General features: G+C 42.8%; 1 protein-coding gene across 1 annotated transcript in view; it reads left to right on the forward strand.

Annotated features, from left to right (window-relative positions):
• Nucleotides 1–24,080, forward strand: part of UQCC1 (ubiquinol-cytochrome c reductase complex assembly factor 1) — a 49,852-nt gene extending 25,772 nt beyond the window's left edge. Inside the window, exons 7-10 of the mRNA XM_075438741.1 lie at nucleotides 585–693; nucleotides 17,839–17,916; nucleotides 20,077–20,190; nucleotides 22,868–24,080. Coding sequence (XP_075294856.1) covers nucleotides 585–693; nucleotides 17,839–17,916; nucleotides 20,077–20,190; nucleotides 22,868–23,002 — 436 coding nt within the window. The 3' untranslated portion in view covers nucleotides 23,003–24,080. The remainder of the gene's footprint in view (nucleotides 1–584; nucleotides 694–17,838; nucleotides 17,917–20,076; nucleotides 20,191–22,867) is intronic.
• The last annotated feature ends 1,587 nt before the right edge of the window (nucleotides 24,081–25,667 follow it).

Consider the following 25,667-nt stretch of genomic DNA (forward strand, 5'->3'; position numbering starts at 1 on the left):
AATGCACTTAGAAACTTGTGAGTTCTTCTAGCAAGTATCTCGTGTTAGGGGTTTTGCCAAGTGGTTGGACAAGTATCCAAAGACCCCTGTAGTTGAAATAATTTAGGACATTGCTAATGTGAATTTGGGTGAAGTCTGTAACTTGCTTAAGCTTTCACAGCTTGGCTAGTTCGGACGCTTCCAGCACTTTAGTGTACCAAGGTGAATTACAGCTGGCTTGTAGCCTAGGATTAGACAAGACATTTGTTCCTGCTCCAAAAGGTGATGCGTTCTTAAGGCTGAGGAATTTAGGTTGCAGTGCTGTTTAACTAGATTACAGTACTGTCAGCCAGAATAGAGTCCACTGTTACTCTTCCATAGCTGGACTGGCCAAAATCCAGCAGATACAGCTCTCGAGTACAGAATAGAAAAGTTTGTGATAGTTTATTTAAAAAAAAAAAAAATCATCTTTGTATGTGTTTTTTTTCTCTGATCACAAAAACGTAGTGTAAGGAGAATCTTAAATGAGCTGAAATGTATTTAATATACTCTTTACGTCTGAAGAATAACAAGAAACTATGAATTTGGTGTTTATGCCCTTGCAGGATGTGTCTGTTACGAATGAAGCAGGAGGGTCGCACAGGAAAATACATGTGTCGCTATATAGTTCACTGCATGTGGGAGGATGTTGAACAGCGTGGTAAGGTGATGGGGGTAAGTCATCTTTGGCATTGATAATCTGGGTGATTCGCATCTTTTTGTAACTTTGCATTTTAGAAGAATGTTTGAGAATCAACCTGTAGCTGCTTGTTTGTTTCTTTATTAGCTTCAGCTGGTCTGTGTAGCCCTTCCTCCTGACCATTCATTCTGTTGTGTTGAGCTGCTGACCTTGTTTCTGAAACTGCACCGTGGCCTGGATGAAGATGTTGATTTGTCTGAAAGTAATTAATTAACTTTCCACGTGGTTTGCCATGTGATTGCAGAAATGGATGCTGTTAAAACAAAACGGGCATTTGTGGGTAGGAATAAGCAGCTGAGGTAGGGAGAAACATGACTGGTGCCAAACGTGTAATGGCAACTTAACTCAGATCTCTGCTGGAATTACTTTTCTCTGTATCTAGGATGGTAAGTAAAAGGAAAGTTAAGGGACAAGGTTTTTATGTTAAATTCCTGTACATGACTAGAACTAGTCATTAGTTTATTTTTCTTTTTGGATTCTTAGAATGCCTAGTCTTTATCACAAAAGGAATGTTGTAAGGAGAGAATAGCTCCAAGCATAGTTCATTTGCGAGTTTGAAGGAAGAACAATGTTGGATCTTTTTGGCCTGTTCTGAGGAAGGTTGTGCTAGTTAGTTCTAATGGTCATTTCTGGCCTTAAAGTCTGCAAGTGCTTTTCTCCAGCCGTGTGTTGCTGATGGTCTTCAGAGGAGGCAGTACGGAAGCAATGGAAGTAGGACATAGTTTTCGTAACCCCAGTAGCGCAGTGGTGACAGGAGACCTGATACAGTTGAGGATGCTTGTGTTCAGGGCACTTCTGGTGGGAGAACAGGGCTAGGCAAGATCTCCTGTGTTGTGGAAAAAGGAAGGAATTGTTCAGTGGTTCAACAGAGGTTTGCTTGTGATTAAAATAAATTGGACTTTTAGAGAAGTGACAGTTTTCATATAGCAGTAGTGGCACGTTGTCAGCCAAGTAACCAAGGGAGAGGTTGCTAGGGTGTTCCTACTGGTGACAGACAAGGGAATTAACCAGCGAGTTAGGATTTGGTATGCAGTCACATTCGTAGTGCAAGAAGTTTCTCTCCGATCTTTTCTTTTGTATATGGTTTTAGGAAGTATTCATTCTAGTCTAACTACAGTTATTCACAGAATCACAGAATAGTAGGGGTTGGCAGGGCCCTCTGTGGGTCACCCAGCCCAACCCCCTGCCCAAGCAGGGTCACCCACAGCAGGCTGCACAGGACCTTGTCCAGGCGGGTCTTGAATATCTCCAGAGAAGGAGACTCCACAACCTCCCTGGGCAGCCTATTCCAGGGCTCCGTCACCCTCAGAGGGAAGAAGTTCTTCCTCATGTTCAGACGGAACTTCCTGTGCCTCAGTTTGTGCCCATTGCCCCTTGTCCTGTCACTGGGCACCACTGAAAAGAGCTTGGCCCCATCCTCCTGACACCCACCCATCAGCAATGGCTTTTTTTTCCTAGTTGTTAGGAATTTTGTAGCTTTACTATGTTACACCTAGCTTTAAAAGACAATTTGTCCTCTTAATCTTTTGGATTAAATCCAAGTTCAGGAATTTCCTGCTACATTAATGGGCTTACATAAATTCCAATATGGGAATCTCCACTTTCCTGGTCAGGTGCCATAAGGCAGTGCGAGTGAGCCTAGACAAATCCAATTAGTACCAGAGAAAAAGATTGATTGAGATAGCTTATATCTGGGGTTGATTCTGCCTTCTGTAGGAAATGGAGACGGCTCAGATCTTCATTCTGGGTGTGAGATTAAGGCTGCTCTTCTTGAAAGGAAAAAAAAAAAAAAAAAGAAGAATCCAGCCACCTGCAAACGCCCGCCAAAATCTCTTCAGGGATCTTTTGATTCTGTCTGTGCACAGAGAGGATGCTGCTGCTTTGGAACAGAAAATTATTTTTCTGCTTCTTTTGAACCTAGTTTTCATTTATATGCACTAACCTGAAACACCATGTTGTAGTTTTCCTTGCAGGATTTGAAGCAAGCAGCAAACAGCAAAGAGAAGCAAAGCTAACTGTTTGCTGCCCTTACAAGCACACAGAACTCCAAAGTGAAGCATGGTGTAAGTTAGACCTGCAATGAATTTTTTTTCCAGTAGACTTTAAGGGGAAAAAAGATAGTGCTTGCAGTCAGTGCTTTGTAAATGGAAGCACAGGGTTTCCATTTCTGCAAACTAAACTACTCCATTGCTCCTCAAAATTCCCCAAAGTGTAAAAAAAAAAAAAAAAAAAAAAACCCAACCAAAAAACCCACCAGTGTCATGGTGTTTTCATCCAGTCTGGAGCCTCAAATGTTAACACATGCATGTTATAATTGTATGGGTGCTGTATGATGAAGCTGCAAGGAGATCTGAAGCTGTTTGAATGCCATTCTCTGCCTTGGCAGGTTAGGCATCTTTTCAGTTTATGCTTGAATTTAAATTTCAAAATCTTTGTAATAATGATCATGCGATGTAATAATGAGCATGCTTAGTTTGCAATAATATGATCCCTATAATATACTTTCAACTGTAACCTAGTGTTAAAATAGCTTTTATGTGGCAATAGCTGATGCTTAAATAAAGTATGTACACATTTAAAGGCTTGATCTCAAAAACAGTTACATCTGTGTGTATATTTAATATAGTTTAGCTGCACAGAGGCCCATTGATTTTAATGAGACTCCTCGTGAGAGAACATGAACTCTTGAGGTAACAGCTAGCTGGACCAGGCGCTAAGGGTGTGTAAGAAAGCATAGTGAACTCTCCTGGATTGTAAACTTGGAAATTAGGACGGTTTTCTTCCCTGTAGTGTTCGTGAAGGCATGGGGCTTTCACAATCTTTTAGTGATTTTTTTTTTTCTTTCATCTTCTAATTATTGCTAATCTTTCAGTCATTACTTTGTCAAAAGGAGTGAACTTTTTAATATCTTCTCACAGTATTTATTATATGTTAGATGCAAATAATTTATGCGTTGATGTTTGAAGAGGTTAGCTGTTCCCTTGCTTTATTTTCCTTCCTCGGTGCTAGTGATCCTAGCTTCATACACCACTTTACCCATGCCCCTGCATGGGCGGCTCCTGTTTCTTCCATGCTTGTTCACTCTTCTTCACTTACTCTGCTCCCCTTCACATAGGTGTACGCTGACTGAACTCTTGCTCACATCTCAGCTTTAGCAATTGCAAGGAGTTTTCAGTGGTAAGTAAGTAAAGGGCAGTTACCCTCGGCGTTAGGATCTACTTACTCATCTTGATGTATTTATCCCTAATGGTTCTTTTAAAATGAAGCTGAGGTAATGACAAAGGGTTTGTGAGCTGATTGAGGAATATATGTAACACCTATTTATTCTCAAGTAATGTAGTCCTGGAATCAGAATGTATTCTACCTCCAAAAGAAGATAGTTAAATATATCAATATAAGAATAGTAGATAAAAGGTTGACATTAGTGTTCCTCGATGCTTTCAAATTTCAGAATCTGAGCCTTTCTCAGAAGCTAAATGAAAAGAAACTTTACTGAATACTTTTAGGGCACTAAGTTACCATCTGCGTAGCTCCTAGGAGGTTAGGAAATGCCACTCCCTGCTTTTTCTCTTGTGCAGGGTATCGAAGGTCAGTATTTAACTCTGATTGATATGTTCCTGTATTGTGGTATGAGTGACAGAGCACCTGTACGAAAATGGGAGTTGGATGCAGTCAGTTTAACTTGTTGACAGACAAAGCTGCAGTGCTTCAGCTCATTTCCATATCTAGCAACATTTCCAACACTTGGTGCAGAAAATGGATACTATATTCCTGAATCGATATTGATGGTTTATTAAAATATGCCATCTGCTCTTAAATATACAAGTTCATTGGAACCGAAAGTGATAGAATGTAAGGCATTTTAACTACTAATTTACATCAGCTCCAACTCCAAATGGAGTTTGTATTATTTCAAAACCTGGTTGTTAAAATTGCTGAGATCTAAATCCCAGCTACAAAGTTTTGAGACCTGTTAGCCTGTGCTCCTTCAGCACTCCTGAATGTCAGCAAGAGTCAGAAACCAAAACCTGATGCAGCTGTAAAAACACACAGAGAGCCTGTGGCCTCAGCAAATTCTACTGGTGCAGGCATATTTCAGATATAAATTTTACTCTGCTGTCCCTAGTACTAATGAAGTCAGTTGCTTTTGGTGGGTTTGCAGCCAGGTGTGTCCAGTTCTGTGGCTAACCAGTGCTCTTTACTTAATTTTTCCACTAGTGACATTTCTATCAAACTTTAAAAACAAACAGAAAAATTGGCTTGATGCAATGGCTCAGAGTGTTAATGGTAACATGAGGCTGGGTACGAGACTTCCTCTGGGTCCTGCTTTGCCAGAGATCTCCACCTTGTGGCTTGCAGCGCGTGGGTTTGCGCTGCGCAGGCTGCTGGGCCGGTGGCTGAGGGGGGTTCAGTGCTGGAAACTGCTGCTGCTTGGTGGCCTAACAGAGTTCTTCAGCAACCTGAATATTGACCTTACTGACCTGAGTGTTGGGTTTTAGTAACTGTGTGTATATAAAAGCAGTTGTTGTAAGTTTAAGTGTATTTTAGTGCCCTTAGACGAAGCTACAGAGCTGATCAGAAGGACTTTTAGATGCTGGAGTTCCCTGGAATGGGATTTCAGCTGATTAGCGAACAATAGATATGAGGTTACAAAATAAAGAACCCCTCCAAAAAAAAACCAACCAAACCAAACAGCAAAAAAACCTCAGCCCCCTGCCCCCCTCCCCTTCCTCCAAGAACCCCATACTGATAGTTCTGGGTGCAAATCACAGCTGTCTTGGAAAGATCCATCAGGCTGCATTCAAATACTGGTAAATTCTTGTACGCTTGTTTTAACAGTGTGTTGTGGTGGCCTTCTGCTTCCGAAATGAAGAAGTTTTTTTCAGTGCAGAATAACAATTCGTTTTATAGCCATACGTGTTCTACAAGCTGCAAAAGAGATAAGAATAGGAGGGGCTGTCAAAGCCAGCGTGCCAAACCTTTTTTAATTTATCTTGATCTCACTTTCCTGTTTTCCCACCAGACCACTTAGACCCCTGCCCCCTTTTTTTCCAGGAACACATCTAGGTGTCTCCTGAATTCGTTTATTGGCTCTGCTGTGCGTAGCACAATGCAGCCTTTGTTACACTTCTAGCTGGAGCTGTTTATACACAGTGACCCAAAATTTGCTCTCGGTTACACTGGTGTGCATCTGAAGTAACGCCATCCGAATCGGTAACGTGGCTCACGGCAGTGTAACTGGGAGCAGAGTTTAGCTCTGCAAACTTGAACGCCGTTTTCTGTCTTGATACTCCTTTCCCAACTGGAAGACTTCCGATGGTTAAAAATGCTGTGTTACCTTCCAGTAGCTACAAAGCTTCCTCAGCTTGGCACAGTGCGGCTGAAGTGACTCTTACTGTGGAGAACAAAAAGTCTGATGCTTCTGACTAAAGACTGGGAAGTCGGAGTGGGACAAGTTAGAGTCTAGAATGGCTTTGGAAGGTGAGAGGACAGGGCGAAAATTGATAGAACTTTAAAGTAGAACTTGATCATTGTATGAATTAAACTATTGCAGTTGGCTTACGTAGAGTGGGAAGCTGCTGTTCTTGCGTACTCGGGGTCTTTTTCAGGCCTGTATCTGAGATCTGATGGGAAGCCATGGAGCCAGCGTGGGATGCAGGGAACAGAAACTGCCTCGTTGCGGGCAAGCAGGGGCAGGGCTGGGGCAGGGGGAGAGGGAGCGCGGTGTTCGGCAGTGCAGTGGCCGGGGCGGTGGAGGTGGAGGCAGTGCACTGCAGCGAAATATTATGGAGAAGGTAGGGATTCTGTTTGAGGAAGTGGGTTGGGATAGGAGATAGTTTAGTACAGTTGAAAAAGATTTTTAAAAACTTGTAAAACTAAAGAGGAGAATCTAGTTTCAAATGGTCTATGTATATTTGGAGATGCATAACTTTACTAGGACATTTTAAGGAGAAAAATGTTATAAGCTTTTTAATGACTATTTAGAAAACCTAATATATAAAATCTTACCAGTTTCTAGTGTTCCCTTTTTAAAAAAAACAAACACAACAACAAAAAAACCCAAACTTGCCAAACTAATGAGATACAAAATTGCTATGTGTGGTTTTTGTGCTTTATTTTGTTTGTTTGTTTAATGGGTTACCAGGCATTGTATGATATGTTTAAACTGAATTTAGTGTTTTAAGAACGTCACAAAAGAAATAGTTCATCAACCCTTGATCCTTTCTCAAAGAGCTCGAGAGTTCGCAGCAAGTTTCCAGTATTTTGTCATTTCATAAATTTATTTCATAAATAACAGTTTCAGGTACTGTTCAGAGTAAATTTGATTCTGGAAATCTTAAGAACTTAAATATGCAGGAAAATGTAAGCTTATGGAATGTTACTGTGAAAATATGTTGATCATGATGAGGTCTGGAACAACCAGTATGCATGGTGATGCAAATTCAGCTTTACCAGGTCGCTGAGTTTTGAAATAGGGATCTCTTTCTCATGTACTTTTTAATGTAGTTGTTCTAGAACCAGCACCCGTGGAACTAACACACCTGGCTGTCTGAAATAAAGGCACGTTTGAGGGTTGCCAAGGATACCTGCTGTTGAAATCAAGACATAATATATGCTTGGGTTCTTTTCAACTGGCCTGCCCCTGTTTTCTGTAGAGTCTGGCATAAAAAAAAATCAATTTAAATTTCCCAGATGTGTTGGATCCTGTTACTGTAAGGTAGTGTCCTTGGTCTATTTTGCACCTCCCTCGTGCCTGCAAGGAGTACACTGAAAGCTGCCTTATGGTACCTTTCTAGAAATACCTTTCTCATTATTCCTCACGTTCTGCACCAGTGGGACTCGCCTGCCAGAATGGATTTTACCATGCAGTACGTGTTAAGTGCTGCCCCGTGTTCCTCAGACTCCAGAACATAGTGTAGTGCCAAAATTCAAACGTTGAACAATGAAATTATTGCTCACCTGGCTAGGTAAGTGGGTTGCAAATGTTTGTATTTTTCTGTTAGAACTCAGTTTGTTACTTCATTTTCTGACTTCTCTGGCCTATTTTATCCATTTATAAAACTGGAGCCCTATGAAGCCTGTATTTTTGACTGCTTTTGCTACCAGCTCCCACAGCAGAATAAATGATAATGATCAGGAAGTGCAAATGCAATTCATTCAGTAATTCCAGTGCTCACTTTCATGCTTGCTTGCTTCTTTGATTTCTGCTACTTTAGTATAAGCTAATGGCATATGATACTCTCGTACCCGTCTAGGCAAACTGATGTGCTCATGTGTTTCCCGCTCTGGTTTGGGAATCTCAATAGATTCTTTCTATTCCCTTGTCTGTCCTCAGTTGTTGTGTCTTCCTCTTCTGTTTCTGGTCATATACAGCACTTGCTGTATCTCTGTTGATATCAACCGGTTAATTATCATTACACGTCTGTAAGAACTTCAGTGTTGTTGTTTCCTTATTCAAAGGGCTGGAAATAATGCAAAAGGTTAAAAGACTTGACCAAAATACCAGCGTATCTGATCTTGGAGATCTCTGTCTGTTGCTAGCAAAACATACGTCATGTTCATTTTCAGGTTAGTCAGGTGGCCTTGTGGCCGCGAGAGTGACAGCACGTGAAGAAGGCGATTCGGCTAGTGGTGTGGCTGTCACGGAGGAAGGTGGGGTCAGTACACTCTGGGTATATGGGAAATGAGCAACACTCATCTGAACTGGTGTTCAGATGGCTTGGGCATGGATTCCATAACTCCAGATGTGTTTGGTAGGTAACAGAAGGCTGGCAGACCTGTCAGTGACCAGTGGTTTTAGGGGATGTCGCCTGAACTATATAGTCATTTGTCTTGTTCGTGCTAAAAGTGTTAGCAGTTCCTTCTCTTTGTAGATGCTGTTTAAAGACTTCATTTTTTAGAAGTGAGGAAATGACAGACACCCTGTAATTGATGGAAGTCCATGGCTAAAGCCCCAGAGGACTGAGCTATGTCCCGAGAAGCTTGAACATAGTGTGTGTCATTGAGAGCAAGCTAAATTTGCCCTTTTGTATTTCCTGTTTTATTATGTACTTGCAAGAGGGCACATGGCCCATACCTAGGTTTAATCTGTGTTATTCAGGAAACAGTGTATAAGGAAATTTTTGGCTTGTTAAAATCTTTGCCCATATTTTTAGCATCTTCTGGATGTTTATTTATTGACAGTATCATCAAGTCTGAAAGAAATACAGAAGCAAGATGGAAAACTCACGGTATCTTACCATGCAGCTTTTCCATGGTTCGCTTTCCTCCTTTGCCTTTTACTTGAGGGCAGAAGTAGGGTAGAGAAATAATTTTTGTTCGCTTCTGAAAGGTTACAGTAATAAAGAAACTCTTGTTAACATCAGAGTATATGGCAGGCAGGAGTTTTCACAGTCTGGCATTGTTTATTTTACCAGCAATTTGGAACCTTCTGCACTCTTAAAATATTGGCAAGAAAATATTTAACTGTTAACTATTCTGTGGCGTGCATGTTTGAAGCCCTGGGGAGGAGGAGTGCTTGGGGAAATCGGGCTTTTCTCAGCTTATGATTGAAACCAGAAGGTGCAGAATATTGGTAGAAGGTGAACACAAAGTGACTTCAAATTAGAATTTTACCAAATATGGAACTGATGGGCGAACGTCAAGCAGGTCACGTATGAACAGAGCTGTGCTGGGAAATAGTGGGAAGTCTGACGGAGCAAACACAAATAAGCCAGTCTGCTAAGCACTACAAAAATTAATTTGAAAGTGGGATAGTAAGGGTGAGTATTTGCATTTGTCGTGGCCTCAATCACTGGATAAAGGTTGTAGCAGCACTAGGTGTCAGCATCATGGATTAGGCTTGTTAATTGCTTACTAGTTGTATGGACTCTATCAGTTGTCAGTCCATTTTGAAATGAAATGTTTTGTGCAGAGTTTTTTGGGAGGGGAGATGGGTGATTCACTGTTCCTATCCAACAGAAACTTGTTCTGATCCCAAATTCTTGGAGAAAGAATGGGGAATTTCATTATTTCTCCCCCTAGGGGAGGATGATCTGTTTGGTATGAGCAGGATCATGCTTGCTCTTTTTTTCTACATGAAGTGTAGCCTCTTCCCATGAGGTTACTAAAAGCTACGGTAAAGGTAGCACTTTTTTTAATTGCGCTAGCATATTTCAGGTGAAATTCATATCAAGTCAGCAAAGGACTGCTACCCGGGATCATGTGATGAGCTGTGGCTGTCTTTCCGCACGTCAGGGCAGGAAGAGATGCACAGACAGAAGATACACCACTCAGTGTCTGCAGAGGTCAGCAAAAAAATGAACACAACGGAACATCCTCAGAAGTCATTCTTCTAATGTCGGGTGGGGATCCAGTGTACCGTTTCTAGCCATGACCAGAGATCTCTGGGGAAAAAGGAAAGAAACAGAACTGTGTATCAGTATTTCTTCTGGTATATTCTCTTGGCATTCACTAACGAGTAATGTGAGAGTTGAATGGGGACCAGCATATTTGGTATCTACTAACAGAAAGCCTCTGTGAATGTGCAGTCCCTTTTTTACCCCTTTTGTATTTTTTGCTCTTTAATGCCCTGTGTCAGTGACTTCTGCCACTGAATTGTGTTGCATGAGAAAGTACTTTTTAAAGAATTATTTGGTCATTTCATGAGTGTCTTTTCTACATCTTTTTTATGAGAAGCAGTGAACAGTAATTCCTTGTTTACCTGCTCAATACCACTTAGGATTTTACCTCTCCATCATCTTCCTCCTCATTTCTTCCTGAATATAGCTAGTGTTTTCTCATATGTCTAATCCTCTTGGTCTTTTCTGTGTGTTTTCTGTTTCTTTTGGGTCTGTTCTGAGAGGAAAGGTAACAAATATGTGCAGCACGTTATATGTGGGCACAGTATGGATATATGGCAGAATAGGGTTCCTCTTTTGTTCTGTATTCCTTCCGTAATAATTCCTAAAAATTATTTGTCTTTTTCTTCACTATTGAATTGTTGAACTGAAATTTTTTTGAGATTTCTCAATGGTCTTTTTAAGATCTGTTTCTGGAATTGTAGCTGCTAAACATGTGCACATTGTTATATAAATTTTATGATTGGTTTTTAACACCTACTACTAGTACATTTATCAGCACTGAATATTACTGGTCATAATTATCTGTGATTGTTATTTTCATTTATTATTGTATTTTCTGCGAATTTGTACTTATCTGATTCTGCTGAAATACTTTTCAAGATGGATGCCACCTTTTGTGGCTCTGCAACCCTAGTAAATGTTATCTAATTCATTTCATTTAGTTTAGTACCTTCAGATCCCAGGGATGTACAAGGGCATGTAGTGACAGGACAAGGGGGTAATTGCTTCGAGCTGAAAGAGGGGAGATTTAGCTCTAAGGAAGAAATTCTTTACCGTGAGGGTGGTGAGGCCCTGGCCCAGGTTGCCCAGAGAAGCTGTGGCTGCCCCCTCCCTGGCAGTGTTCAAGGCCAGGTTGGACAGGGCTCTGAGCAACCTGATCTGGTGGAAGCGGTCCGTGCCCATGGCCGGGGAGTGGAACTGGATGATCTATAAGATCCCTTCCAATCCAGAGCAATCTGTGATTCGATGATTTTGTTGCTCTTGACTTTTATTAAATTATCTTGAGTCTCTTTCTATGGGCAGATTGTATCCCATGGACTATGATGGACTCTCAGAATCCTCAATGCCATGAGAAGGTGATGGAATATTCAGTGTCTCATCCAGTGAAAAAACTGGGCCATCAGATGAAACTACCAGGAGCCAGTCTCAGAAGGAACAAACAGGAGGTGGTGGTTCTCATCACGGGTAGTAGACCAGGCTACTTCTTCCTGAAGCATGTTGTGGATGCAGAAAGTTTACTGGACAAGTTGCTTGACATAGAGACCATTTGAAGGTTACTATATAAACAGGTATCAAGGGTCGGGAATTGTACTGAGCTGAAATTGGTTGGGAGAATACCTGGAGGAAGCAGATATCAGCTTGTAGTCTATTTACATTTCTCAGTGTACCCGGCTACTGCAAGATACCATGTTAGGTGGAACCTTGGTCTGATCCAATACAGTGTTTCTTGTGTGTGACTGACAGTTACCGAGGTTTGTCTCAGTAAAGAGATCAAGTTTTATAGGATCTCTGAAAGTGCTCATGGTGGATATCTACCTGAATAAATTATTCACCTGTACCACTGTCTTCTTCAAGTGGCTCTTTTAAACTTGGTTATGTAACTTCTTTCAGTTTATCAGACTGAATTCTTGATTCTGGTGTGTGCAGAAGCGTGTTCATGATGAGTTTTAGGCTGTTGGCGAGCAGTGTGTTAAAAGAGGCTTTGCAGGATAAACCCTGTGGAACTGCTCGCCGTTACAGAGGATCAGCACAACCAGACAGAGCACAGCGATTTGACCTCTTCCCCTGAGCTTTCTGCTGAGAGGTGGTCAGCACGCTCTGCCAGCCAGGCAAGACAGAAAAAGGAATTCGGAATAAGCTCCCATGTATTTAATTATATTTATTAACGGCTTGTACCGTGATCTGCTCTGCATCTTGAACTGTTACCATGGCAGAGTTTCTAAATTTATAGACTGCGAGATGGAAACACACCTCATGTTCTTGATACTAAACAGCTAGGGGTGACCTTCTTGCTTTTCCATGTCTGCTTGAAATAAACATGCTCTAAGGAGTGTTGTTGATGATTGTTAAGGTAGCGGAGCATGCAAAAGTCATTTTCCATTAACATGGTGTTTTTATGGATTGAAGATTTTGACAGGAACTGGTTCTGATACAATCTCACATTTAGCTTTTGTCTAGGTTAATGCCATATTGAAGGAGGTTGTCACTGAGCATTGAAGAAGGCTTTAAAGACTGTTCTCTGGAGTTAATTATCTACTGAGGTGCATTAGAAAATAACTTTTAATTAGAAAATTAGAGAATTTATCAGAAAAGTTAATATTTTAAAGTATGTGGGGACTCACCGCTGCAGCTAATTACAAGCCAGTAAGCTTGTTTGCAGACAAAGTACCGGAGTGGTTAATAAAAGATTCAAAAACTGAAGATTGGAAAAATAATTTTTGTAATATCTTTGTCATTTCACAACTATGTGACAGTGCCTGAAGCAACTGGCCTTCTTGGCCCCTTGCTACAGAGTTGTTTTTAATCTGTTTTATTAATTTCATCTTTTGATCCTAGTTTCAGTCTCAGTCATTTTCAAAATTACTGTCCGACAAGTAATAGTTATGTTATTGGAGGAAATAAAAGAGCTGTATGCAGGTTTTCCCATTTAATGCCATGTGTGTTTATTAAAAGGGCAGCAAACACTTTAAAAGCCCATATATAACTATATGTGGTTGTATACTATTTATAACTAATGTAAACTGTATATTATAAGTCATTCTTTCCAAATGCAATTTTAGAGAAGGTGCAGAAAAAAAGCCTAAGTGTTTGAGGAGTGACATTTTTTATCATGAAAGATTTGTTCTGTATCTCCTTCAGGAACTTCTGTCAATATTGAATGCTCCAGTCATCAGAAGTGTCAGTAGAACTCATGATGTTTACGGCAGTGTGGCTCAGAAGTCCCCGGAGTAGCCTCAGTCATAACAACAAAAGCGTAGTCATACCTGCATAACTTGTTTTGCACAAGAGGTGGATTAATTTTTACTGTATCAGCATAAAACACTACTTTGCTGTTACAACTTTGACCACTCCAGGAGCGCGCTGATGATGTAGTAGATCAGTGCACATAGTGTAAATGTTATCTTGAAGAGCCTAATCTTAGTTTGAAAAGGTGACTATGCTGACGCATCTGCTGTGTACAGGTACAGGAGCAAATACATTGTACAGAAGAGGCTTTTTATTCTAGCAGGAATGGTATAATGAGAACGAGGGAGTGGAAACTTAAGCCAGAAAATTCAAATATGAAATGAGATACACATGTTCAGCTGTGAGGGTGATACGCTTTAGCCAAACACAACTTACTGAGCTTAGTACAGAGGGAACTCGGTGAAATGTAATGGTCTGTGATATGCAGAGGCTCAGGTTCTATGATCTAATCATTTCTTCTGGCTGAAGTCTCTTCATAAAAAAATGTAGTTCAACCATAACTTACAGCCTAAAGAGAGGAATTGCTGCATGAAATTCGATGACTAGCGCTTGTACAGGGTGCAGTTAGAAGTGTCCCTTCTGGCTTTATAGTCTATGGACGGTTTAATGTGTTAAAGTAGCTTAAGGGTGCAACACATGCTGGCAAAAGCCGTAACAGAAAGAAACTCCTGGTAAAGCGCTTTCACAGAATCACAGAGTGGTCGGGGTTGGAAGGGATCTCTGTGGATCATCTGGTCCAACCCCCTGCCCAAGCAGGGTCACCCAGAGCAGGCTGCACAGCACCGCGGCCAGGCGGGGCTGGAATATCTCCAGAGAAGGAGACTCCACAGCCTCCCTGGGCAGCCTGGGCCAGGGCTCCGGCACCCTCAGAGGGAAGAAGTTCTTCCTCATGTTCAGCTGGAGCTTCCCCGGCTCCAGTTTGTGCCCGTTGCCCCTTGTCCTGTCGCTGGGCACCACTGGAAAGAGTCTGGCCCCGTCCTCCTGACCCCCACCCTGCAGATATTTGTAGGCATTTCTAAGGTCCCCTCTCAGCCTTCTCTTCTCCAGGCTGAACAAGCCCAGCTCCCTCAGCCTTTCCTCGTAGGAGAGATGTTCCAGTCCCCTCATCATCCTCGTAGCCCTCCGCTGGACTCTCTCCAGTAGCTCCTCATCTTTCTTGAACTGGGGAGCCCAGAACTGGACGCAGTGCTCCAGATGGGGCCTCACTAGCGCAGAGGAGAACGAGCTTTCACGTAGCGTAGCCTGCAGACATCACAGCTATGTCCACACTAGCATTTAGTGTGGTCTGCCAGGAACACGTTTGATGATCCAGAGTCCCTGCTTCATGATGCTCCTTACCTTGCGCTGGTTCTGGGCTGGTCCCGGGGCGGAATGCCTCTCAGCAGGTGGAGCGCAGTAGAGCACGTTGTCCAGTTTGTGCACGCGGAGACTCCTCTGCAGTGTGAACCAAAGCATGGTAAGTGGGGGTGAGGAGGAGATTCATTACAAGAGAAGGCTCTCCATGCAGCAGAAGGTGTTAATATGGACTGATCCTATAGCAGCTTTCGCTTTACAAACTGCGCCCACGCAGAGAGTTATTTCCATACACGTCCAGCATATACAACAAAGCAGCGTGCTCTTACTGTGCTAGAAATTTTGTTAGAATGCAAAACCTTAAGTGAGACTTGCTGCTGTAAATGGTCTGATGCAGCAGTCAGCCTCACCAGCTGGCTGCTGAATGATGCGTATTGAACTTGTGGAGGCTAAAGGTGGGGTTTCTTGCTGCCGTGAAATGGAAATGCAGTCATCGTGTGCCGTCGTCTTGCAGGCAGAATGTGGGATCGCACAGTCTTTTGATGGAAAGTTGTGACATGTAGGAGGAAGATATGTTAGCTGTGCATTCTCTTTTTGAAAGGTCTTGTAAACGTGAGAGATGTACCAAAAATGTATTTCTTGTTTTGAACTAAGACGGTTCTGGTATATAAATTTGATCTGGTGACAGCTCTGCAGTGGGTTGTTCCAAGGAAGTCAAAGGGGCTAAGTGCCTAGAAGAGCTCCAGATGTTACTGATTTTTTTCTTGTTATTAGCAATTACTCACTTGGAATTGTCTAGCAGTTTTTCTTCTTAATAACAAACTGTGGAAGAGTCAGCAGAATCATGACCAACCAGATCATGAAACTGGCCAGTGGTAGGAACATGTACAAGCTTAAAAAGAAGCAGCGTTTCCAACAAATGCTTATTTGGACTTACTCATTTTTTCTTATTTTATCAAGAAGGATTTTTTCCTACAATGTTTGTACTTAACCAGTTCTGGCTGTATTCTTCAGAAACTGCAGTATTCCTTTAAATGTAATTTTACTGCCCAAGATACTGCTCCATCCCCAAAGTCATATTTTGTATTTTAAACTGTTTGTCTTTTAAGATGTATTTATTGCCATGTTTGTTTAACTTGGTTATCTCCTCCATCAATCTATTCCTTGCTAACTGAAAGCTGCTGCTCTTTGTTTTTGGTATAGAAGGCTGCTTCCCTAGGGATGTAGAGTCCAGGACTTGTCTCTGTAATGGGACTATTTGTTTTCTTTGCCCCTTGCAGTTGCCTGCTGTAACATTTGTAGCATGTGTTAAGTAATCCTTGAGGTAACATTTTTATTATGTCATAAAAAATGCGTGGCAAATATATAATAACTCATGGAATTTGTTTGTTTAAAATGGAAGGATAATTTATGGAGTGTGTTACATGAGACCTGCTCCCCCTTATTAGAGCTGTAGAAGTGCAGCTTATTTAGAAATACGTTCTATTGAGAAAAACCACGATCTCCGACTTGCATAGAAAGTTTCAGCATGGTTGGGTAGAAATGACATCATAGTTTATGTACTCAATAAAAATTTAATTAAGTCATTACAGAAGTTGCAGTCATCATTTAACCCTCTGATTTCTTATGTTTAGTTCTTTTTTTTTAAACATTCAGTAATAACCAGTCTCCAATCTTGATAGCCTATAAAATGTCTGCATGAATTTTAATAGTGTATATTAATGGATAAATGTGAGTAACTGACATAAAAGGATTTTTCCTTGTGTTTGCGCTATGTGCGTTTCTATAAAAATCAGCAGATGAAAAAAGATAGTGGTTTAATGGAGGAGCATTTGAACTGGAGATTTGCTAACATGGCAAAACCGAATTCATGTTTTGATGGACAAGCTGATGCATAATTACCAAGATCAGTACTCTAAAGAATACTAGGAAAGTATCTCGGACGTGTGGCTCACTGTTGTAGCTGTTCAGGCTTTAGATAGGTGCGTGTTCAGAGCTGGTCTGTAGCCTGGGGAGGAGCCGTGCAGCAGACGGTGCCTGTCCCGTGGCGGAGCTGGGGTCCTGCCCTGCGTGCCGGTGGGCAGTTTTTGTTGTGGAGCCTGTCTCCCAGACGCAGTTTCATGTGTGAGTGTTCTGCTAGTATGCAAGCGTGAAGATAATTATCCTGGGCATGTACGCGTGTGTTGTATGCGAGATCTGTAGCAAACAAGTGCTGAGTAGCTCCTAGGTCTCTGGTGAGAGTCAGTAGAAAGAAGCAGCGTTCCCAGCTGAAGGGTAGCTTAGCCCTGAGGAGAGGAACTGGTCAGTAAATCGTTTCGGTGACAGAAGTAAAAAGCACAGGCAAAAGCAAGACAGTTTGTATGAGGGAGATGCACACGAGGGGTTCAGCCATCGCCCTGGACCTAGCAGCTGATCTTGGTCCTGTCTTAGGCTCCCGTGGGGTCAGTGCTGCAAGCCAGTGGGTGGCTTAGGCCAGCCCAGCAAATGTTAAAGCAACTGTTAAATGTCATTAAAAGTCAGCGTGGCACTTGGACGGAGTCACGCTTACAGCAGAGGGGGAAGTAGCTGGATCGTCCCAAACTCTGAAAGAAATCTGGTCATAGTCGAAAACGAGTAAGCCTGAGCTTCTAGTGAGATGCTGTAGGAACGGAGTTTGTCTGATTCCTGAGTGAGGAAGACAATATGGACAAGAAAGCAAGGAGCAGTGGTGGGGATGGTGTGTCTGTCTTCGGCGTTACAGTACTCTTACTGTAATAGCACGGCTAGCTCTGGAATCCGAGCTTTAGAAATGAAGTTGAAAACCCCCCGAGTTTCTAAAAGGCCTGTGCGAAGGAGTCAAGGTCTGGAAGAGCTGCTTAAGAGTTAAAACACAGAGGAGCCTTCGCTATCTGAGCCTCTGCTGCCACTGAACGGACAGCCTTGCCTCTGCTCATTCCTCAGCTGCGTGTTTTTCTCTGCTCACGCAGCTATGTTAGCGCTGTTGGCTGAGCATTTTCCTGCCGTTCGTATATTCTGAGTAGCACGGACCTTGGTTTGTGTGCAGAGTTCACAGAACTGTACTGCATGGTGTGCTGAAATGTTTGGCTGCGCGAACGTCGGCGCTTGCAGCCGGGTCCCAGCCCGTGTGGGCCAAGGCACTGCTGCTGCTTTGCCTACTCGGAGTGAAACTGATGGCATTTTCTCATTGCCTTCTCCTTAGAGCCTATAGAGATGGTTTTCTGTTTTTTTTTTTTTCAGATTAATTCTGTTATTCTAAAGGAAGATTTGAGAACCATGGTAGAAAATTTCTATGCAGCTCTGTTTGGATATGATGAGGTAAGAAGGATGTTTTCAGAGAATGTGCAAGAACAAATAGACCATCCAATTCATCAACACAGAATACTCCAGATGGGTAGAACATTTGCTGTGCATATCTCTGGAGAAATGTTACGTTATGGAACCAGATTTCTTTGTTATTGCAATCATCTTATGCCTGGAATTGAAGTGCTTGTAAGAAAAAAGAAGGCACACGGCATACTGATTTAAACCGTGGGACGTGGAAGAAGGGATCTTCTTTGTACTGCCTCACCGTCACTGCTTGGCCATCAGTAAATCATCTCCTCCCTCTGAATCCCATCGTACTCAGCTGTGCTTTGAAAGCAAAGAGAGTATTTATAGGGGGTATTTATAGGAATTTACAGTATTTATAGGAAGTATTTAATAATATGGGGAGGCAAGAGCACCACTGTGCAGAAGTGTCTGCAGGACTTGCAAGAAGAAAATACATCATCTCTTTTAGCAGTTATTTTTTTTTTGCTCTGGTGGGTGTTGTTCTTCAGATGCTTTTCTCATTCACATAGTGATACTATTTTTTGCACAGTGATTTGCATTATTAATATCTTGTAAGCTTCATAGGGTTGTGGACAGTGTTATGCATGCAAGTCTTTAATTGAGTTTTAAGTGTAGCCAGGATGTATCTGCCTGTGTCTGTCTTTTTTAATTTTCTCTTTATGTTGATACTCGTTCTGGAAACAAAATGTCTAGTTAAATTAAAGACACGTGTTGGCCTTTTTTATTTTTAACTGAACATTTTAAAGTCCTCTCTTGCCTTTGGCAAATGTGTCAGCAGAAGACAGGAGTTATGAGACGATGGTGATAACACCACCTAATCTATAAAGACAATAAAAGTGGGAGACAATTTAGACAAAAAGTGCTCATGGATGTGGTGCTTGTATAAGCCAAATTTAATACTAGATTTAACTAGGAAAAGCTAGATAGTTCTTAATGAGGAGGAGTTATCTTTCTCATTTAGGATGAAAAATAGAAAAGCAAAGTAAAATAGTGAAGTCCTGACTACATTTCTGCAACATTGTATTAAATACCCTTTAATTTTTTTTTTTCCAAGTGTCATGGGCTTCACACAATTAGTGAGGTGGAGCTGTCTTCTCTGTGAGGCCAAAATTTTTATGGTAAAGATTTCATAACACAGAAATGCAGTTATTGGCTCCTACATTGGGAATACCCTGACCCATTGTTTTTCCAGATTAACTTGTGAGAATGTTTGTTACAGTCTGATCTGTAGATGAATTTAAGGCCAGGATGGGTCAGGGTAATCCCACACGCAAGTACAGGCTGGGTAGAGAGTGGGTCAAGAGCAGCCCTGAGGAGAAGGAATTGGGGGGACTGGTGGATGAGAAGCTCAACACGAGCCAGCAATGTGCACTGGCAGCCCAGAAAGCCAACCGTGCCCTGGGCTGCATCAAGAGAAGCGTGGGCAGCGGGTGAGGGAGGGGATTCTGCCCCTTGACTCCGCTCTCGTCAGACCCCACCTGGAGTCATGTGTCTGGAGCCCCCAGCATAAGAAGGACCTGGATGTGTTGGAGCGGGGCCAGAGGAGGGCCACGAAGATGATCAGAGGGCTGGAGCACCTCTCCTACGAGGACAGGCTGAGGGAGTTGGGGCTGTTCAGCCTGGAGAAGAGAAGGCTCCGGGGTGACCTTAGAGCAGCTGTCAGTGCCTGGAGGGGCCGACAGGAAGGATGGAGAGGGGCTTTTCACAAGGGTGTGTAGTGACAGGACAAGGGGGAATGGCTGTAAACTAAAAGAGGGCAGATTTAGATTAGATATTAGGAAGAAATTCTTCCCCATGAGGGTGGTGAAACACTGGCCCAGGCTGCCCAGAGAAGCTGTGGCTGTCCCCTCCCTGGCAGGGTTCAAGGCCAGGTTGGATGGAGCTCTGAGCACCCTGGTCTGGTGGAAGATGTCCCTGCTCATGGCAGGGGGGTTGGAACCAGATGGTCTTTAAGGTCCCTTCCAACCCAAACCATTCTCTGATTCTGTGAAAGAGTGATGGTGGTGCCTTTTCATATGCACAGTTCATAGCTGCTGTGCACTTTGAGACAGGTAATATTGTCACTTGTCAAGTAGTGTCATGTGGTTGCCTTGTGTCCAGACCCTCTTCATGTGCAGTTCGTAATCCCCTCTGTGCTTCCTTTAGGGAATCTTGTCTGACGATCGTGTTCTGGCAGCAGCTCTTTGGAGAAACCTTTTTAACAGGAACTGTGAGGACCCTCGACACCTGGAGTTACTTGTAGAATATGTCCGCAAACAGGTACGCGACAGCTCGTAGTGTAACTTCATTCTGGTGTTTAGGATATTAAATATTTATTTTTATTGCTTGTATGCTATGTAGATCAGTTCTCATAAATATAACTGATTTTTACTTTCAGTGATTGTTTTTAGGGAGAAAAAGTTAAAAATGTAAAAACTGGCTGATGTTTATTGCAGTTTGTTGGGAAATGGCTGCAAAGAAATTCGCAGACTGTTGAAAGCAATCCTGCTCATCTTTTTCTGGACCTATGCTATGGAGGGGCTTGATAAAACATGTCAGAAATGGGCTGCAGCTTGTAGAACTAGAAATGAGAGTTAGGATCCTCTCCATAATGAAACAGCACACAGAGCTTGAAAGTCTTCTGATGGTCTTTGTGGGACAGAAGTAAAAGGTTTTGTTCTCCAGAATTATTTCTGTTTCTTTCAGTTATTACCTGGAGGAAACAATATTAAGTAGCGTTTGTCCTCTTAACCCTTCGGAGGTTTGTGAACCGGGTTTCTAGGAAGTGTTGGTAGGAAATAGTCCAGGCGGATACCAAAGACAGACGAGGGTGAGAGAGGTTCTGGAGGAAGAGTGAAGGCTGTTGGACGGGGAACTGAAGACCAGAACCTCCACAACAGCATTCTCCTTAATGTTTCCAGTGTTATATTCAGGACCAGGTAGAGATTTGGGGAGACAGTATTTCAGTGTGTGTCTGAGAAAACGGTATGGGAAGTAAAGGGCTGGACTCTGTGAGGGACTGAGGGCACTTTTGGAATGCTAGAGGGCTTCTCAGGAGGGACAGGCTTAATTTAATGCTGAAGGTTGCTGATGCTTAACATCAGGGAGGCTGTAAGTTTGGCGGGGAGCAGGCATGTATAAAAAGTATGTAATTTGGGCCAATATGCTGCCAAGTGGGGAATTTTGTTGCACTTCTGTATATTCAAGTGAAGGATAGGACAGAAGCTATCAGCACCTGAATAGGAAACAGTGATCACAGATAAATATGGCACATTGGGGAAGAGTCAGCACAGCTTCCATGAAGACAGGTCATTCCTGTAGCAGGCTCTAAAGGTGCAAGCTTGAGAAAAACAGCTTTATATATTGATAATAAATTGATGAGGTTTAAACTTTCTGTTTCCACACAGGAATGAGTCCTTGAGATGATAATTGTATTATCAAAATGTCAGCTCAGCAGTCTGTAGTGTTTAGAAAAACTAAAACAAGTGCTCAGAAATACTAAGGAAGGAATAGAGAATCAAATAGTGTTGTCATGCCACTTTTTAAATCCATGGTACCATGTGATCTTGAATGATGTGTATGGTTTGGCTTCCAAACATGGAGAAAGATAAAAACGGAGCTGAGGAAGGCTCAGAGAAGGGAGGTAAGGGTGACATGAAACAGCTCCTTTATTATCATTGAGTAGGATCCCCTGCCTGAAAAACAGCTGGGAGAGAATGAGGCAGCTCTGGGAAATCTTGAAGGCTCGTGAAAGGTGAGCGAGGAGAGGCTGCTCACTGATACAAGAACGTGGGGACAGAATGTTGCCACAGGCTGTTTGGGATCCGACGATTGCACGTGGGATCCAAAGCCACGGGCAAGGTTCATGGAGGAGAAGTCTGTCTAGGGCTGTTAAATCCACAGCCACCACTCTGGGCTCAAAATCCCTGAACTAACAAATGCTGAGAGGGAAGGAAAATAAACAAGGAAAATAACATTGTATGCACACATTGTACTTAACTCCTCCCAAGGAATCTGCTGTCCATGACTGTCGGAAACAGAATTTTGTGCTTAGGTGGCTCTTCAGTCTGGCCCTCTGTGGCCGTGGGTGTACTCTTTCTTCTGTTGAGAAACTCCTTGTCAAATTACCTTTTGTTTCCAGTAAGCATTGTGTACGAGGTCTTTCCCACAATTTCTTGCTGATCCTGTCTTTAGCAGCGGTTATTAGTGGATGCCAGAGAAGACTGTAGTAACAGGGCAAGCATGTGTACTATTTCCCTGGTCAACTCTTCCAGCAGTCCACAGACTTCCTGAGCTGGAGGTGGTGATAGACCCTTGACAGGCTTTCTCTCCCCCCTGCATGTTTACAGTGTCCTGTGGCAGCAAGTTAACCCTATGTTGTGTGACGAGATGTTTTATTTTGCTTACATTGCACCTTAAAATTTCGTTTGATCCCAAGTATTTCTTGTATTGCGAGAGTGAGTGTTCATTCCGTGTTCATCTCCTCCAGCTTGTGTGCTTTTATCTTATAAATCTCAGGTGTCCCCTGCTGGTCAGGCTCTTTTTCTATAGTGAAAAGCCTTTGTCTGTATGAAACCACTTCTACGAGAATACTCCGTGTAATGACGGTACTAGCCGTGTGTCATCTGAATTAACTGCCGGGTAGATAAAATGACTCATGTTAGCTTTGCATGGCTCTGCTTTGTCCTCCTGCCAAACTTTCAGAGGAAGCATTAGCTAAGGTGTTAGCAGAAGACCTTACGCAGTTACCTCCAGTGGATCTGCAGATCCTTATCTCCTGGCCTTGCCATGGCTTAAGCAGTCGTAAATGATCTTTTTAGGTCTAGCCCTCACAAATGGCAAAGTATACGAAAATCTCCCAGTTCTGCTGGCTTTCTGGACGGCAGCGTGTCTGTGTGTCTGTTGAGGAGCTGGAGCGGGTGGTGAGACACCTCGCACTAACGTCCTGTCCTTGCAGGTGCAGCACCTGGACGCGCTGAGCGGGGAGGACCTGCTGCTGACGGGCGAGGTGAGCTGGCGGCCGCTGGTGGAGAGCAACGCCCACAGCATCCTCAAGCCCCTGTCCCCGGTTTACAATGACGAAGGACTCTGAGCGCGCCGGCGCCTGGTGTGGCTATCAGTTTGTCAGATCAGCTTGGGAAGCATGCCTGAAATGGAACTGGGCTGAGGCGGTGGGGTCAGGAAGGAAAATCTGTTGAAAAGAAAATGTTTAATTAGATGTCCTATCCATGGTGACTCAGTAGCAAATTGGACAGCCATACTCTTCTGAATATTCACCTGCGAATAAATCCTAGCTGGTTTGACAACCTCTGTCCTTTTTATGGCACTGAGTGGTCCTTGCTGACAAAGTGAAGGACCTGCCTGCTGTCTTTAGGAAACCAGATATTTTACCATGACATAGAGTTGTCTCAAGAAGACGTTTCTGTCCTTTACCTCATGTGGAGAGCTGCTGTGTAGAGACACAACGGTGTTCCTCTGCTTGCTGAACGGTTGTGAATGCAAATCTGAGCTTTGCATATTAGACGTTAATGTACTTTAAAAGCCTGATATCAGGATGGAATGGTCCATTTTTGCTTTAGTGCAGTTAAGAATTGCTTTAACAGATTCTGAAGGGTTTTCTGTGAAAATCCTGTTTAGGAACTCTCTGCTGTGTTGCACAAGGATAGGAGGATACAAAGAATAGTGCACAGTCCCCAGTAATCCTCCATGACTCGAGCCATCATAATGAGAATGAAGTCCAAAACGTGGCTGGGCTGTCACTAAAAGCTGCCTCAGACTACTTGGTATTTCAGTCTGCTTTGCTGATATTTCCATAGTCTTTTTAGAGTTGTGGTCTAAGAAGTTTTTTCTGAAAACATCATCCCTGTTTCTGTCCGTGGCTCTTAGTGGGACAAGACCATGCTATCCTCCATCCCCCAACGCAGTGGTCCAGGGCTTTTTAACAAGACCTGTCAATCCCGCTGAAAACTTTATATGGCTGTGCGGGCAAATTACGCGAACACGGTAATTACGGGAGCAAGAGCTCCGCTGATTGAGTCAGCAGAGGCTGAGGTGTGCTGCGTAGGTGGATGGTCCACCAGGCTATTTCCAGGTCAGTGACAAAAACAATTTTCATTTCTCTCCTGTCTAAAATCCTAGTCAATAATAAATGTCAGTCTGGGTAAAATTGATGTGTGTGTGTGTTTTCTGTGCCCTGTGCGCTTTTGATAGGAATAAGCCCTCTAATACCAGGACTTATTCCTAGTAAAACTGTTAAACAAAAGTCGAAGGTGATAATCCTTAATTTGTGAAATTTAATCCTTAATTTATGAATCCTTAATCTGGTGAAAGTGCGACTGTGCCTGGCTGCGACTGTTCGTTCTTCTGAAGTTGCGTCCTTCATATTGTGTGTTTTCGGGCAATATTTGACATCCCTTCTCTGTGTACAGAGCAGCGGGATGCAGAATATAGGTTCCCAAACACTGGCTTGCATTTTTTTTTTTTTTAATCTTCTCTTAGGGAGCCTTCTGTGCATAAAAAAGGCATTTTGTTATTTTTTTCCAAGGCGAACTTCCTCAGTTTAACTTGTTATAAAATGAGTCATGTAAAGAAACCCTCTGTGTGTGAGGTGTATCCTTTCTCTGTGAAAACATTACAGACCAAACAACTTGCTTGCAGTTTATTTAAGATGCTTTTGTTGAAAGCTGAGCTAAGCAGAGAAACCTCTTATGTGTGAAGTATTATACAGTGTGTGTGAGATAATAACACCTTGTAATTCATTACAGCTGGGTTGTATTTACATAAAAGAAGGCTGAGCTGTGAAGGAATTTGCTGATTAATTTATTTTTAATGAGAGAGAAGTATACCAAGTACCAAAATAAACTTTACTTTGTGTATCTTACTGCTCCTGAAATAGGTGGAAAAATTAATGGTAGATATTTTGGCTCAAAGCTACATACATTAATTCATATACAAAACAGTCATTTAAACTTTAACCCCTTTCCTGCTATTTAATTTAAAGCTGGACTCATGTTATCCATGCCATGGGAACGCAGGCCTGGGAGCGTGCCCCCATCCAACGCCTGGGAGCGTGCTGCACGTGGGTCCGAGCTGGTGGAGGGTCTGTGGTGCTGGTGCTGTGAAGCCAGCAAGCTGGGAGCGTTCACGGGACTGCTAGGCTGGAGATGGCAATGCCTTTTGTACTCTGAATATGGGACAGACGCATGGTCAAAATGGAGCCCTTTCCTCTCTTTGTGGGTTGGAGGCTCCAGGAGCCATGGTGCCAGGCTGTGGTCACTGGCATCTGCTTTTGCACTTCTTAATATGAGAGTAAAGACCTATAATCATGGCGCTCTGCTTGTTCCATAAAATGCCTTCAGCCACCCCGCTGGCACAGAGCTGAGCCAGCAGTCAGGGTATGTTTTGGACAGACGTGTGTGGGGACTGTTGGGAGAAGGCAGAAACTGTCTGAATTAAAAGGGTAATCTGTTAGAGAGGAAAAATACACTGGAGGCTGCCTAGGACAGGAGAAGACTTTGCTTCCCAGCCATTGGTTACCCGGAGACAGGATTTGGATGTAGACTCGTGACCCCCCTTGCTCTGGAGAGGTGCGTGCCGATAGACTAGAAACATGCCATTGCCAATATCTTTTATATAAAGACCTCTTTACAGCCAGAATTTAGAATTCCGGAGAGAGAATGCCTTTCCAGTAGCAAAACCTGCACCTTGCAAGCACGACAGCAGCAGCGATCAGCAGCTGGAAGGGATCCCTCTGTACA

This window comes from Opisthocomus hoazin, chromosome 18 (assembly GCF_030867145.1).
Source record: "Opisthocomus hoazin isolate bOpiHoa1 chromosome 18, bOpiHoa1.hap1, whole genome shotgun sequence".
NCBI lineage: Eukaryota > Metazoa > Chordata > Aves > Opisthocomiformes > Opisthocomidae > Opisthocomus > Opisthocomus hoazin.